Below are 16,435 nucleotides of genomic sequence, written 5' to 3'. Positions count from 1 at the left end.
TTGTGATTCATTTAAGTGATAAATAGTTGTTCTTGTCATAGACTCTGGTGTTTGCGTTAGTAAACTTCCGAGGAATCCACACAAAGAAGAGGTCATCGGCACAGGAGAGCAAAAGTACAAATATCTAAAAGATGGAGATATGATAACGACTGAGGGAGCTACACTGAAGTAAGTGCACTGTCATTTACAAGATACGTATTAACTGTTTACAGTGCAGAAAAAAGATACCACACACACCCCTACCAGAAACTGTGAGGGGGGGGCGAGGGGGTGTTACTAGGTTAGGTTGCCAGAGACAGCAATAAAAGTAGAAGTTCTAAACCTTTTGTGTGTTACCCATTGAGTTGTGTAACTCCATGGGCCCTCTGTCTTCACCTTTCCCGATCTTGTACTGCTTTTATTGGTGGTTTCATGTTCCAGCCGGTGTTGACTTTTATGGTGTCTAACCATCGTGTTCTTTGGCGGCCTGGCTTTCTTCTGCCGCTAACCAATTTTAAGCGAAATTGCCTTCTCCCAGTGAGTTCAATCTCATGACATGTTTGAAATAGGGGAGCCCAAATTTTGTAATAGTGCCATCCAGTACAACATCTCTGCTGTACAGGGAATGCTCAGAGGATTTTTCCAACATCATAGCTGGGAAGGAGTCTGACGTCACCCGCAGCTCTCTGAGATCCTGGAACACATGTCTGCACTTTCGCTTTCGTCTGGCACTGTGACAGTGCTTTGCTTGTGAGTGTGATGCTTTATTTTTACTTTAATAAATGTCCTTTATGAAGCGGAGAGCATTAGATCGTTTTATTTATCTTTTCCGGATTGCCATACATGAGTTTCTGAGAACCTGTTGGGTCCTGGATATTCAGATCTTCTGGCTTTCTCCATATTGATGCTTACTGATACAAAGTGTTGTGACCCCTAGTGGTCAAATACAGGAGGTGAGAGGCTGTATTATCTGTGGTGGAGGAGTCACGTTTGCAGTGTTGTTTTACTTATTCCTGCTTTTCACTTTGGAAATCAGCTTTTAAGGACTTTATGATTTATGGTCCACATGCTTTTTATTGTGCATTTTATACATTTTAATGTGAATGATTTTATGCACTACTTGTAATTTTATAGCGCTGCCCTTTATTTTCTTTTACTGCATATCATAGCTGAAACACCTCAATTTTCCCTATATCTGGTTTTTCATGATCTAACTTTAACAAATGTAGGTTGGTATGAGGAAAACAATGGCGGTTGCATTTGGTTGCGAATTTAATTTTTTTCCATATTCAGTTCATGCTCATCATTGTTGTGCAACTCTGGTGCAATACAATGCTTTATTTCTAGACTACAAAGACTATTTCGGTCAATCTTCAGTCCAGGAAAATTAAATTCTGCATACATTCTATCTCCTCACCGTTAGTTGCTGTTTTGATGTATCTATCCCTTGTAATGGTCATAATCTATGTCTTTCTGGTGTTCAAGAAGAACTTCTCGCTTTGTTCTTTGATATGTTTGATCAGATGTTTTTAGGCCTTCATCGGTTGCTGCAGGAGGATCGTGTAATCAGTGTCTCAATTATTGTTAAAATGGAACGAAACCCTCCTATGCTATTTTGGCCTCTGTTTGATCTTCAGCCGCCATGATGCTGCACATGTGATCAGATGTGACACCAGCCATTGGATGGTTTGACAGTTTGGTTGAGAGCACAACCAATGTGACAGTTACATTCCCAACACGTGGAGGGAATGTAACGGTTTTCGAAAACTAAAATCGATGGGTTTAGTTATGATTTTAACTTTTCTTCCTGCAATACATATATTTTTTTTAATTTTACAGACAAACTAACATAGAAACAACCCTGCAAGCATGTCTGGGCAAGAAATACAGTTTGCAAACCATTAAAGCGGAGTTCCGAGCACAAAAACGATATTTTTTTTTTTGTGCCCCTCCGCTAGGTAGACCTCACCTGAAAAGGAATTGGATAGTTATTTTTTTTTTTTTTTTTGTTTACTTACCTTGTAATTGAAGATTGAAGATACTCACCTCAGAGTACTTCCTCCCTCGGAGCCGCGGCTCACCCCGTCACTTCCTGTCTCGCTATGATTCCTGGGAGCTGAACGTCACAGCTCCCAGGAATCAATGCGACGGCACCAGCCCCGCTCGTCATTTCCGGGCGACGCCGCATTCCCCTGCTAAACAGCTTCTGGGCATGCCCAGAAGCTGTGGAGGAATGCGGCGCCGCACCGGAAGTGACGAGAGGGGCCGGTGCAGGCGCATTGTGGGACAAGAAGACGTGGAAGAAGACACAGAGGACCGCGCCGGCTTCAGCTGCCCACAAGAGAGATGGAAACGCTGTGGAAGAAATTTTATAAGTAAGTATTTCTTCTAAAAGGTAAGTGCGAACCGGGACAGATGAGAGGCTAGCCATTGTGGAATGTGCTAGCCCTGACTGTCCCGGGGATATGTTTAGTAAAAAATGACATCTGTGCCCGGAACTCCGCTTTAACAAGAAAATAGAAGTGCAGCTCCATAATTGACAAAAGATGTGACAGCAAGTACTCACAAATATTACAAACATAATAGAGCAAGAAGGGGCTTGTTAACCACTTCAATACTGGGGACTTTCTCCCCCTTCCTGGCCAGGCCAATTTTCAGCTTTAAGCGCTGTTGCATTTTGAATGACGATTTGCGTTCATGCAACACTGTACCTAAACCAAATTTATGGGTTTTTTTCCCACAAATAGAGCTTTCTTTTGGTGGTATTTGATCACCGCAAGGTTTTTTCTTTTTTGCTAAATAAATAAAAAAAGAACGAAAAATTTGAAAAAAAAAACGTTTTTTGTTTGTTATACAATTTTGTAAATAGATACGTTATTTTCCTGCACTGATGAGACCGCACTGATGGGGTGGCACTGATGGGGTGGCACTGATGGGGTGGCACTGATGGGGTGGCACTGATGGGGTGGCACTGATAGGCGGCACTGCTGGGCACTGATAGGCGGCACTGACGGGCACTGATAGACAGCATTGATCAGCACGGATAGGCGGCACTGGTGGGCTGCAATGATAGATGGAAATGATGGGCACTGGTGGGCAGCATTGATAGGGAGGGCACTGGCAGGCAGCACTGATGGGGAGGGCACTGGCGGGCTCCCTGAGCCCTAAATGCAATCCCTGGTGGCCATGGTGGGCATCCCTGGGGTCATGGGTGGGCATCCCTGGTGGCTCTAGTGGCATCCCCCCCCCCCCCCCAAAGGTCTGCACTGGTAATCAATTCTCTGATTACCAGTGCAGACGCCCCCCTGTCAGGAGAGTCGCAGATCAGCTCTCCTCTACTCGTGCCTGTCAGGCACGAACTGAGGAAAGCCGATCAACGGCTCTTCCTGTGTACTATGTGACCAGCTGTGATTGGACACAGCTGGTCACATGGTAAAGAGCCTACGTCAGTAGGCTCTTTACCGAGATCGGAAATGCAGTGTGTCAGAGTGGCACGCCACATCACCGATCGCCGCTCTGCGCGCATTATCCTGCCGCCGTCAAATGACGTCTGGTCAGGATAATGTAACCATCTTCCCGCCGTCATTTGCCTATAGGGTGGGCAGGAAGTGGTTAAACAAAGCAGTTAAAGTGTTACTAAACCCAGGAGCCTGCATTCAGTATATCTGGTCTCCTACATTACACAGAACATGGAAATGCAATTATTTCAGTAAATATAAACTGCTAAATACCTTTTCTCATCAGCAGGTTATAGCAGTCTTGTGGACTTATATCAGTGTCTGGTTAAAGCTTGTAGGAGGAGTTTTTATTCTATTCTGACTGTCCTAAAAGTCTGCAGGACCCCTGACCCTTTGTTTGGACAGTGCTGATTGGCCCAGTGCTCATCACATGCATCCTCCCAAGAGAAAAAAAAGGTCTTTAGCAGTACACACCAAACTGGGAACATGCAGAGTGACTCCAAAGGCTCTGTCTTATCAGAAGATAGATTGGGGACAGTGGAAAAAGGGGGAAGATCAGAGAAGACAGGATCAAACAGCCGTCACATTGCAAATGATTAACACCTTAGTTTCCACAGTGAGTATAACAAGCATGCTTTACTGCATATACAGACTGATTTTACTGTTGTGGGTTTAGTAACACTTTAATTCATCAAAAGACCATATATTGTCAAATTGGTATTGTAAAGATAGTAAGTATGCATCTGTTCTGTTCTGTTTACAAATCTACTTGTCCATTGGGAGAGGGATTGAGGAAATCCATTTTAAAGCTATTATTTTATGGGCCAAAAATGGGAAAAAAATGTGTTTTTCATCAGGGGAAGACAATCAGAATATCCCAGGATACATGTCTGAGGATCAGCCACCAGGTTTGCACCAAAGACCCCATTAAAAGTCAAAACCAAACCTTCCCAATACCTGTGAAGTTTGGGGCAGCACCACAGGAGATCCACCAGGGTGCTATGTAGGTGAATGCATCTGTAACAGCTGGAATCACTATGTAGGCTAATTCTTTTAAAACGTGCAAATTTCATCCAATCTTTACTCCAATTTTTGATTCTCCAAACTCGTTTCCTCATGATAATTTTTCTAAACCTTACCCACACTAATAACTAAGCTCAAGGGAGTGAATTCTAGGCTCTGTGTAGATTGTGAAAGCATTGATTGACCCTTCATACCCAGAATTACCAGATATTTTCTTTCAGCTGCCAGTGCTGAATGGAGCGTCAGGGGTGCATATGCTGCGGAAGAGAGGGTAAAAAAAATATTTTGCTTTTAACATTAGTAACACGCATAGGTAAAGTAAAGATCAGGCACATATTTGGAGGTATAATTGTAGCAATAGAAAATGGGAATCTTGAGCTGGCCATGCACGGCTTAACTATTGAGCTGTGGGTGGCCACACTGACATCACCTGGATGAAAAAAACTTTAAGGCCCCTTTCACATGGCTCCGTTCCGTCGATGGAGCCGTGCTGCTCAGCGGGGGATCGATCCGCTGATCCCCAGCTGAGCAGGGGGGTGACAGCTCAGTCTCCGCTCTGTGTGCAGAGACGGAAGTGTCAGATCCCCGCTCTCCTCTATGGGGGAATCGGATGAGAACGGATCACCTGTCCGTTCTCATCCGATCCGCTGGACGGATGAAAAATAGAGTTTCCATCCGTCCAGATTTGACGGACCGGATCGGATGGCAGCGGGTGTCCGCTGACATCTGCTGCCCCATGGAGATGCATGGGGCATCCGTTCAGATCCGCCTGAAGAACTGACAAACTGAAAAATGTTTTTTTGTCATCAGTTTTTTTCAGTCAACATCAGTTTTTCATTCTTTGTCATCCGTTTTTCGTCCGATCCATTTTTTTAACGGATGAAAAATAGGGATTTGATATGTTCAAAAAAATAGATGTTGATGGAAGCAGATGAAAACGAATGTAAATGAATGATCATCCATTTACATCTGTTTTTCCATTGGATTTGGAATGTATTCATATCCATTTTTCATCCGTCAACGGATGGATGAAAAATGAACAAACAATCCGTATGTGTGAAAATGGCCTTAAGTTGTTACTGCATCTGAAGATACTTTTATTGTTTCACTGGAGTGTCTTATAAATTCCATTCCTTTCATAATTAGGTCTACTCAGTGCTGCCATGCAAAGGGTGATTATGTGTAAAACACCATTACCAGTGTCAACCAGTCGGAAATTCAGTTTTACAGTCAAGCTTATTAAGAGATAAGAAGAGGGCGATTTATTGTATAAAATTTCATTATTTTACTACTTTATTCAGTATGCTAAAATTAATTGGTTTTCCTTTAAAATTTAGAATTAACACTCTGCGCACTGCTGTACACATATATTTCAAGCAAACTTTTGCATGAAAACAGGGATTTTTTGGTTTCTAAATATTGCAATACATGTTCAAGCTGGCCAACTGCGTCAAAGTATACCCCCTCTCTGGCCAGTCCCTACTCTGCTGTGCAAAATGGCAAATACACCATTGCTTGTGGCATACTTTATTGGATGTTGCCAATATGGGGCAGACAGAGGAGAGCTGCACTATGCAATAGAAATGTCTAATACAAATAGCATATACAGTATACTGTGTGTGTGTGTGTATGTGTGTGTGTATATATATATACACACACATACCTTCTATATTTTCAAAAGTTTTGGAACACCTGCCTTTGCACGCACATGAACTTTAATGGCTTCCCAGTCTTAGTCCGTAGGGATTAATATTCAGTCAGTTCAGCCAATCCCTTGTGGCTATAACAGCTTCAAATCTTCTCAAACTTTCTTCAAAGGTTGTCCATGAGGTTTAGGCAGAGATGTATAGTAACGAAGTAGAACTACTTAAGTACTGTACTTAAGTACCGAAATTCGGTATCTGTACTTTCCTAGAGTAGAATTTTTTTCTCCTACTTCTACTTTTACTTCACTACATTTTTTCGATGATTTCGATACTTCTACTCAAGTATTTTTTTTTTGTGCTGCATAGTTACTCGTTACTTTTAAAAAAATTACCACTGCCAGAACAGTAGATGGCAGGTTGCATAAAGCTCAAAAAAAATGTGTATAATGTCATTTGTAAATCAGCGCATACGAAAATAAAGGCTGTGTATAATAAAAGCTGCTATACCAAATCTTTCCAATAAAAAGAAAATATGAAACAAACAAATAAATGGTGCTACAGCGCTTAAAGTGCATCAAGAAACTACTAACAAACACAGGTTAATCATTTGAATAAATAATTTGAAATAATAAAAAACAATATGATGTTCAAACTTTTGACTTCTTTCTTTAACCGGTTGCCGACCGCCGCACGACTATATACTGCGGCGGTCAGCCCCGGCCAGGCAGAGTGACGTATCGGTACGTCACTCGCCTGTCACTGACTTGCGAGCCTATCGCGGGCGGGCGCGCGCCCGCCGCGGCTCGTTCACAGGCAAGTCAGTGCGTGTGACCGGCGGACTCGATGTCCGCCAGTCACACTGCGATCGCTCCTGTGAAGGGAGAAAGACAGAGCAGCTTGTGTAAACAAGCTGCCTGTCAGTTCTCCCTGTGTAAAAGTGGAGATCTGCCCGTTCTACTATGTAGAACGGTTGATCTTTGCTTTTACACCAATAGGAATGTCCCTACACAGTTAGAATCACGCCCCTAGGACACACTTAACCCCTCCCTGTCCAATAAAGTTAACCCCTTCCCTGCCAGTGTCATTTTTGCAGTAACAGTGCATATGTATAGCACTGATTACTGCAGTAATGTCACTGGTAACCCCAAAAGTGTCAAAAATGTCAGTCAAGGGTCCGATCTGTCCGCCGCAATGTCGCAGTACCGAAAAAAAAATCGCAGATCGCCGCCATTACGCGTTAAAAAAAAAAAAACAAAAATGACAAAAATCTTTCCCTTTGTTAGTAAACGCGATAACTTTTGCGCAAACCAATCAAAATACGCTTTTTGCGATTTTTTTTTACCAAACATAGGTAGCATAAAACAAATTGGCCGAAAAATGTTAAAAAATTTTGATTTTTACTTTTTTTTTTGGGGAATTTCATATAAAAAAATGTGAAAAATATTGTTATTTTTGCAAAATTTACGCTCTTTTTTTGTTTATAGCGCGTGATCAAAAAATCGCACAGGTGATCAAATACCACCAAAAGAAAGCTCTGTTTGTGGGAAAAAAAGGGCGTCAAATTCGTTTAGGTACAGCGTCGCACGACCGCGCAATTGTCCGTTAAAGTCACGCAGTAAAAAAGCGCAAAAAAACCCCTGGTCCTTTAGCAGCCAAATCCTCCGGGGCTTAAGTGGTTAATAACTGCATAACACAGTACTTGTACTTCTACTTTCAGTACTTGAGTAGAAATCTTTTTTCAAAACTACTGGTACTTTTTACTTTTAGTACTTAAGTAGCAAATTTTTTGAAAAAACTACTTGCAATACTTAAGTAAAAAAAATGTTGAATACTTTAGTACTTCTACTTAAGTAACTTTTTCTGCGAGCACTTCCACTTCTACTCAAGTCACTTTTTGATCGAGCACTTGTACTTTTACTCAAGTAGAAATTTTGAGTACTTTATACAAGTCTGGGTTTAGGAGTGTGTCTGTGGGAATGTTTGACCATTCTTCCAGAAGCACAATTGTGAGGTCAGGCACTGATGTTGGACAAGAAGGCCTGGCTTGCAGTCTGCTCTCTAATTCATCCCAAAGGGGTTCTATCGGGTTGAGATCAGGACTCTGTGCAGGCCAGTCAAGTTCCTCCCACCCCAAACTCGCTTATCTACACAGAGAAAGAAGATAATTTCTTTACACAAATAAGGTGAAGATTAAAAGAAAATCTGCAAAGCTTTACTTATCAGTCAGAATACTGTAACAAAAGTGATACAAAAATGTAACAAAGATGGAACTGCAACCATCTCACAGAAATGTCCAGGCCATCCACAGAAGTTAACACCTCGACAAAATCGATGATGAGAAGGGTTGAAGAAAATCACAATGCAAGTTCACTGCAGTTAGCTAAAGAAGTAGAAAGCCAAACTTCCAGTAACACAATACGGTGTACACTGCAGAGGATAAATGTTTTTGGAACTGATTGCTTCAGAACTGTATGGTGTCGCAAACATGAGGAGTACAAAGAAAAATGCATGGTGCCTACAAAGAAACATGGTGGTGGCAGTGTCCTTCTGTGGGGCTGCAAGAGTGCTGCTGGTGTCAGGGAGCTGCATTTTATTAATGGTATCATGAATTCACGGATGTTCTGCTCTTTATTGAAAGAGAAGATGCTACCATGTGCCCTTGGTCGTTGTGCACATTTCCAACATGACAATGATCCAAAACACACATCTAAGGCCACTGTTGCATATCTGAAGAAGAACAGGATGAAAGTGATTCAGTGGCCAAGTACTGTAAGTCTCCTGATCTGAACACCTATGGGGAATTCTGAAGAGACAAGTTGAGCATCACTCTCCATCCAGCATTCAGGCTCTAAAGAAGTTGTTCTTGAAGAATGGAAAAAAGATAGATGTTGCAATGTCGCCAACTTGTTAATTCCACGCCTAGAAGACTTGGTGCTGTCCTTACAAATCATAGAGGTTATACAAAATACTAAATGTAGTAGTTTGTTGTGGGGTGCATTCATTTTTTGCAACAACTAATTTGAATAAAACTGAAGATTTTGTAATCTAAGTTATTTTAACCTTTCTTTCATGTAATGAGCTAAACAAATGTTCTTTAAAACTCGATTTTGACAAGCTTTTGGAAATTGTTCTTGTGTTGGGATATTGATTAAAATCTTACTTTTCAAAAGGTGTGTACTCATTTATGCTGAGCACTGTATATACTTACACATCAGATTCTAAAGGGATGTGATTTGTTTCCTTTCCTATAGAGTCCTGTACACACCTGGACATACAGATGATCACATGGCACTGGTGTTATTGGAAGAAAATGCAATCTTCAGTGGGGACTGTATTCTTGGAGAAGGAACAGCAGTATTTGAGGAGCTGTATGATTACATGAAGTCTTTAGAAAGGTTATTAGATGTCAAGGCTGACAAGATATACCCAGGTATAACATCTAGTAGTATGTAAAGCATATAATCATCTATACGCAGTGATGGTGAACCTTGGCACTCCAGATGTTTTGGAACTACATTTCCCATGAGGCTCATGCACTCTGTGGTGTAGCTGAGCATCATGGGAAATGTAGTTCCAAAACATCTGGGGTGCCAAGGTTCGCCATCACTGATCTATAGCATTAGTTGGGATATTACAAAATGTGACGAGTACAGCCAGCAAGATTTTCTGACTGACTGGATTCTATGAGTAGCTACTTTTTACAATTCTATGTGCATGCAAAATTATATTTAATTCTTGATTGGACAGCATTCTACACAAGCCAACTGTATATTCAATCATTAAAGTATATGGAAAGCCAAAACTTTTTCTTTAAAGAGGAGCTCCAGCCTCCTTCAGAAAAAAATTAAGTCAGCAGCTACAAATACTGTAGTTGCTGACTTCTAATATTAGGACACTTACCTGTCCAGGGATGCCGCAATTTTCGGCACCCCAGTCAAATTTTACATCTGCTCTCGGGTGCTGCCGCCGCCATTGCTTCTAGGAGAAACTGGCAGTGAAGCCTTGCGGCTTACCATCTCGTTCCCTACTGCACATGCGCAACGCCCACTTTGCTTTCTGAATGGCCTGGTGGCAGGGGAAGGAGGAGAGGGGTCCGAACTTCCCAGTGATCTCGCCACGGCAAGGTCTCCTGAAAGTGGGGACGGGTACTTGTCAAAAACACAGCTCCACCCCGAAAGGTGCCAAATATGGCACCGGAGGGGGGGGGGGACAGATAAGCGGAGCTTTCACTTTCAGATGGAGCTCCGCTTTAAGTTTGTGGATAGAGCAGGGAAGTGCTAGAGCACATTTTAGGTTTTTACTGCTGTCTGTGTCTGCAATGGAGAGGTTCACCCTTTTTGTGCCCTGGTGACCATTTGTTCTTATGACTGAAGTTGATGGGGACACTTGTTCTGGTAACAGCGGTCTGAGACAAAGTTTTCTAATGTTGGAGGGATTTCTTCTTACTTCCTGCTGTGTCTGTGGGAAAGGAAGTAAAAGGCATTCTCGCCAATGAGACAACAAGGAAAAAACAAAAGCAAGTGGAGATCACTGGAGTAGCTGTGTCTACTTCAGTGATTACTAGTTTCCAGGGGCATCGCCAAGGTGTGGTATGTGCATAGTTACATTGATACAAGCTGGACCAATATAACTATATATAAAATATCCATACCTGAAATTCCTGTGATAATGAATACGGAACTGCATTTATTTTGTCTTTTTTATTTTTTATTTTTTTGAACATTCTTTATTTAAAGAAAGTAGCAGACCTCATATGCTTTGCAGAAAAACAGTGTATATATCAAATTATTCAGGAAGAACAGAGCAAGAAGCACGATTGTGCAGGTTAGAAGGCATCTGTTGGCTTACATAACTTAATGCAATCTGAGCTTCCAAATACATTATAAAGTACAAATAGAGAAACAAAGATATATTTCCAGTGTGTAGGTGTCTCACGATTTTTATTTGGTAAACAAGAAAACCTATTATTGGTAGGATACCCCAGCGTAGCTGAAAGAATAGATCCTAGTATAGAAGAGTCTTCAGTATAGACTAGTCTTGGGGTTCTGGTCCACTGCCCAGGCGACTCAGTTTGTCAAAGGACGGGGGGAAAAAAAAGGTGGGTGGGGGGGAAGAGACCAGAATAATATGGAGGAAAGGGTAGAAGAAGAAGAAAAGGTGAGATGTCAATAAGAAGGGATCCATCAAGGTTCAAGGTACTGTCTCATAAGGCTTCTAATTACAACACCGACACATAAGGGATAAAAATGTAAGAGGATTATCATCCAAGCAAACAACCGTCAGGAACTCACAGCCATTAATTGTATCTGGAAGAGTACCTAAAGTCATTCAGGTAAAACAATTTCTGGTTCATTTCAATTGTCCTGTCCCCAAGGGCCACCGTAAGGTCCTCCCATTTTCTGGATATCATTTACTCTGGCAAACTACTTTCCTATAGTCGGAGGAGAACTGCTTTTCCAAACATTGGGGAAAATAGCTTCATTTAATAGCTGCAAAATAAAAGATTTCTTGTAGCATTTACGAGACATGGTGGTTAAATGAAGAAAGATAGCCACGAAATCATCCGGCAAAAAGAGGCCTGTCGTGTGATGTATAATCTCTAAGACCGGTTACCAGAAAGTTTGTAAGGTCGGGCAATCCCAAAAGACATGCAAGAATGTCCCAACCTCAGTTCCACATTGCCAGCAAAGTGTGGAATGGTGAGGGAAGAGTTTAGCCAGTTTAGCTGGTGTTCTATACCACCTGGTAATAATCTTTTATAAGAAATTCCTAGGTATTTATTCCAAATTTTAGCTGTTCTGAAAAAGTAGTCCCTAAATCATTCTCCCATTTACACAGGAACCCAGGGTCACCTTGAGAATGAGCAATCAAAAGCTGTTTGCAAGAAATTGACAACGTCCGCCACAACAGACTCCCAGTCGTGCAAGTCTTCTCAAAGGGCGTTATGTCTCTGAGGAAACGTTGTGGCACAGGAAGGGAATGCAAAAAGTGGGACAGTTGTAGCCAGTGGCCTAATATCGGGGGCCTCACAAGCTGCCGATAAGTGAGAAAAATCAGCCCACACTGTCCCCGTTACAAAGTCCCTTGCAAAAGTGAGGCTGTTAGCAGCCCAAGCCTAAAACACTCTTATCAGTAAGACCAGGGAGAAACGTTGGGTGAGTCAGTACCGGGGTAAGTGGCGAAGGAAAGCCGCTGCTACCTACTATATTAAAATACCTGGACATTTCCCGCAATGTAGGTCCTGTCGGGATGTTTCTGAAGAGAGAAAGTGGGGAGCTGACAAGATCATGGAAGTCCCAACAGGGACCCGGCAAAATGTCTTGTTCCAGTGAGACCCATAGTTTGAATGCTCCATGTTTGTGCCAGTTATTAACTCATGTCATTTGAGAGGCTGTACAATACGTAGCAGGGTCTGATAAGCTCACCCCACCTCTGTCTTTAGATCTTGTCAGCATGGCTTTACTAATGCGAGGTGATTTATCTTGCCAAATAAAGTGGCTAAACTCAGTCCTAAGTGAATGGAAATACGACAGAGGATTATGCACAGGTAGGGTGTGAAGCAAACACAAGATTCTGGGCAGCACATTAATTTTTAATACATTACAGCGTCTGTTATTGGTCTTTTATATCTGCTTAGAGTTCAGCTTTCACTTCCTTGTAAAAAATATTTTGTCCAGTACATAAATGCAGAGTAACACTTTTACTTATGTTGAATTAGTCTTTAGCACATTATTGTTATATGATATTTGGATCATGGGTGGACACCATGTTTCTTCACTTGCAGGTCATGGTCCTGTGATTCAAGAGGCAAGAGCCAAAATTCGGGAGTATATTACTCACAGACAGGCTCGAGAACAACAAATTTTGCAGGTTTTGCAAGAGAACTCTGGGAAATCCCTGACTGCCATGGAACTTGTTAAAATTGTGTACAAGGTAAGATGACAAAGAAGAGCTCTTCTACAAAAAGAAAGGGCTAAATGGTATTAAATGGTATAGCGAAAGCAGATTGTCAAACCATTGTACGTCTGGCCACACGTTAAAATCTCTCTCCTTCAACATCAAGGGCTGAAGGAGAGAAATACATTTCCCCATCCATGCTAAAACAGCATGCATGAAGGAATATCCCCTCTGCCAGCTATTGTATTCTGACAGGTGCTGCTCAGAATTCCTGAAAGTGACTGCAGCTGATTAGCTGCAGTCACTGAGAGTTTTTTGCCCAGCTCATGCGATTTTCAGATCAAAGTTTGTCAAGTCGGGAGGTGCAGACAAGGCTATTCAGCAGGTATCAGCCAAACTTTAAGCCATGTATGGCCAGCATTACAGTCAAGTGTTGTTGTTTTTTTTTCTGACAAAGATTGATGCACATTTGTTTTGAGTGATATTTAATTTCAGTGAAGTCCGAACTCCTGATCTGCATCCTTTTTGAACTCCGAATGTACTTAAAGAGGAGGTTCACTCTAGAAAAAAAAATTCAAAGTTAACAGCTACAAATACTGTCGCTGCTGACCTTTATTAAACATGAACTTACCCTAGGGCTTCGACAAATCCAAAGCGCCAGGTCACCATGGTGAATAGAAGTTGCATCCTGGCACCTGGGCTTTTGTCAGCCCATTTACTGTTGGCAGCAGGCGTGAGCAATTCCTATAGCCCAACGCGCTAGGACATGCAGCTCTGGGTGCAGGGCAGCTGATTTAGTTTTAACATCTAAAAACAAAAAAACATACCAGCACCTCCGTGTATTCTCGGCCCCTTTCCCCATTAGATCAGCTGGTGCTGTGCGGAAAGGTTCCCCCATGCTCCTCTTTTCATTCGGCATTAGCTATTCCATGTACATCGTGGTTCGCATCCCCTCCCCCCTGTTAGTCCCCGTAAGCGGTGCTGGAGACAATCAGAGAGATGAACAGAGATTAGCTCATACAGTGTGTTACATGTGATTACAACACACACACTAAAGAATTTTAGCCCCAACAACTTCAAGGGTTAAATCTTCACACTTTGAAAGTTTAAGCCTGGGTTCACACATATGCGATGCGGGAAGCAGCGTGATTCTAGTGCGGGTTCCCGCACCGCATCTCCCCCGCAGGCAGTTCACACTGCCCTTTGCGAAACGCTGTAGGTGTCAACACAAAGTTAATGACACCCCCCAAGTCCGTTCGTAGATTGCAGTGCGAACTGTGAATTCGGGCAGGAATTGGATCACATAGGCATCTGATTCCAATGCGGGGAAAAAAAAGGTTCCTGCACCTTTTTCGTGCTAATCCAATGCGAGTTCTGACATTGAAAATATGTGAACCCAGGCTGAACTACTTGCCTACTTGAGCACTTTGGCCTCCTTCCTACCCAGGCCAATTTTCAGCTTTCAGCACTGTCGAAATTTGAATGATAATTCAACGCTGTACCCAATTTTTGTCAGGCAGAGCTTTCTTTTGGTGGTATTTAGTGCCAGTTCACATTTGTGCGGCTTGCGAGATCGCATGTAATTCGTAGCGCACTGCTTCTTCATTACATGCCATCTCATGTGCGGATGCGAGTTCAGCCATACACTATGTATGGCTGAATTCGCACTGTATCCGCACCAAAGATGCACAGGAGGCATTTTTTCAGCCGCATCAGAATCGGATTGCACAGTGGTTCACACTTGTGCGATGCGATTCGGTGCGAACTGTCAGATCGCACTGCGATATGCGATCAAACTGGAGATGTCAACATTTAATTGACACCCCCTGCGTATCGCATATTGCAGTGTGAACTGCCAGATGTGCGGATGCGATGCGGGATCACGCTGCATATTAGCAGCCTTCCCGCATCGCACAAGTGTAAACCGGCACTCAATCACCACTGGGTTTTTTTTTGTTTGTTTGTTTTTTTTGCTAAAAAAAAGGCTGAAAATTTTGAAAAAAAAAAAAAAAAGTTTTATTTAGTTTTCCGTCTTTAAAATATTGTAAATAAGTAATATTTTTCCTTCACTGATGTGTGCTGATGAGGCTGCACTAATGGGCATGGATAGACTGCACTCCTGAGGAGGCACTGATAGGCAGCACTGATGGGCACTGATAGGCAGCACTGATTGGCATCTTTGGTGGGCACTGTTGGGGCTGTACTGATAATTAGGGCACTGATAATCTGTGCAGATATCCCCTGTGTGAGGAAATGTCACTAAACAGCTCTCTTCTCCTCACACGCTGTCAGTTTCAGGAAAGGAATGCCAAAAAACCGGCATTTCCTTGTTTACATGTGATCAGCTGTAATTGGACACAGCTGATCACATGGGTAAAGAGCCTTGTCATCGGCTCTTTCTTGAGATCAGTGATGCGCCATGTCCCAGGGAAAGAGCGACATATAGGGACATGTGACGTTGTCCCAGAACAAGAGAGCCGCCGCCCGCCCGTCATTTGTCAATACGGCGGGTGGGAGGTGGTTAAAGGGACATGCATCCCTTGAATTTACCTAGTGAGAAAGCTGTCTCTTTCAGTAGTATTATAACTGAATGAGACAGCTGTTTGATTTTTTAAATAAATTACAGTGCCTTGAAAAAGTATTCATACCCCTTAAAATTTTCCACATTTTGTCATGTTACAGCCAAAAACAAAAATGTAATTTATTGGAATGTTATGTGATAGGCCAACACAAAGTGGCACATAATTGTGAAGTGGAAGGAAAAGGATAATTGGTTTTCAAAACTTTTTACAAACAAGTATCTGAAAAGTGTAGCGTGCATTTGTATTCAGTCCCCCTGAGTCAATACTTTGTAGAACCACCTTTCACTGCAATTACAGCTGCAAGTCTTTTTGGGTATGTCTCTACCAGCTTTGCACATCTAGAGAGCTACATTTTTGCCCATTCTTCTTTGCAAAATAGCTCACGCTCTGTCAGATTGGATGGAGAGCGTCTGTGAACAGCAATTTCCAAGTCTTGCTACATATTCTCAATTGGATTTAGGTCTGGACTTTGACTAGGCCATTTTAACACATGAAAATGCTTTAATCTAAACCATGCCATTGTAGCTCTTGCTGTATGTTTAGGGTTGTTGTCCTGCTGGAAGGTGAACCTCTGCCCCAGTCTCAAGTCTTTTGCAGACTCTAACAGGTTTCCTTCTAAGATTGTCCTGTATTTGGCTCCATCCAGCTTCCCAGCAACTATGACTAAGTTCCCTGTCCCTGCTGAAGAAAAGCATCCCCACAACATGATGCTGCCACCACTATGTTTCATGGTGGGGATGGTGTGTTCAGGGTGCTATGCAGTGTTAGTTTTTCACCACACATAGCGTTTTGCCTTTAGGCCAAAAAGTTAAATTTTGGTCTCCTCTGACCAAAACACCTTCTACCACAT

The 16,435-nt window shown here is 42.3% G+C and overlaps 1 protein-coding gene across 1 annotated transcript in view; it reads left to right on the top strand.

Moving 5' to 3' along the window:
* Positions 1 to 16,435, top strand: part of LACTB2 (lactamase beta 2) — a 35,202-nt gene that overhangs the window by 9,140 nt on the left and 9,627 nt on the right. The window contains exons 3-5 of the mRNA XM_082257289.1: positions 42 to 168; positions 9,358 to 9,536; positions 12,891 to 13,039. Coding sequence (XP_082113415.1) covers positions 42 to 168; positions 9,358 to 9,536; positions 12,891 to 13,039 — 455 coding nt within the window. The remainder of the gene's footprint in view (positions 1 to 41; positions 169 to 9,357; positions 9,537 to 12,890; positions 13,040 to 16,435) is intronic.

This window comes from Pelophylax lessonae (assembly GCF_965119305.1).
Source record: "Pelophylax lessonae genome assembly, chromosome: 5".
NCBI lineage: Eukaryota > Metazoa > Chordata > Amphibia > Anura > Ranidae > Pelophylax > Pelophylax lessonae.
This window is presented reverse-complemented; position numbering and strand designations above follow the sequence as displayed.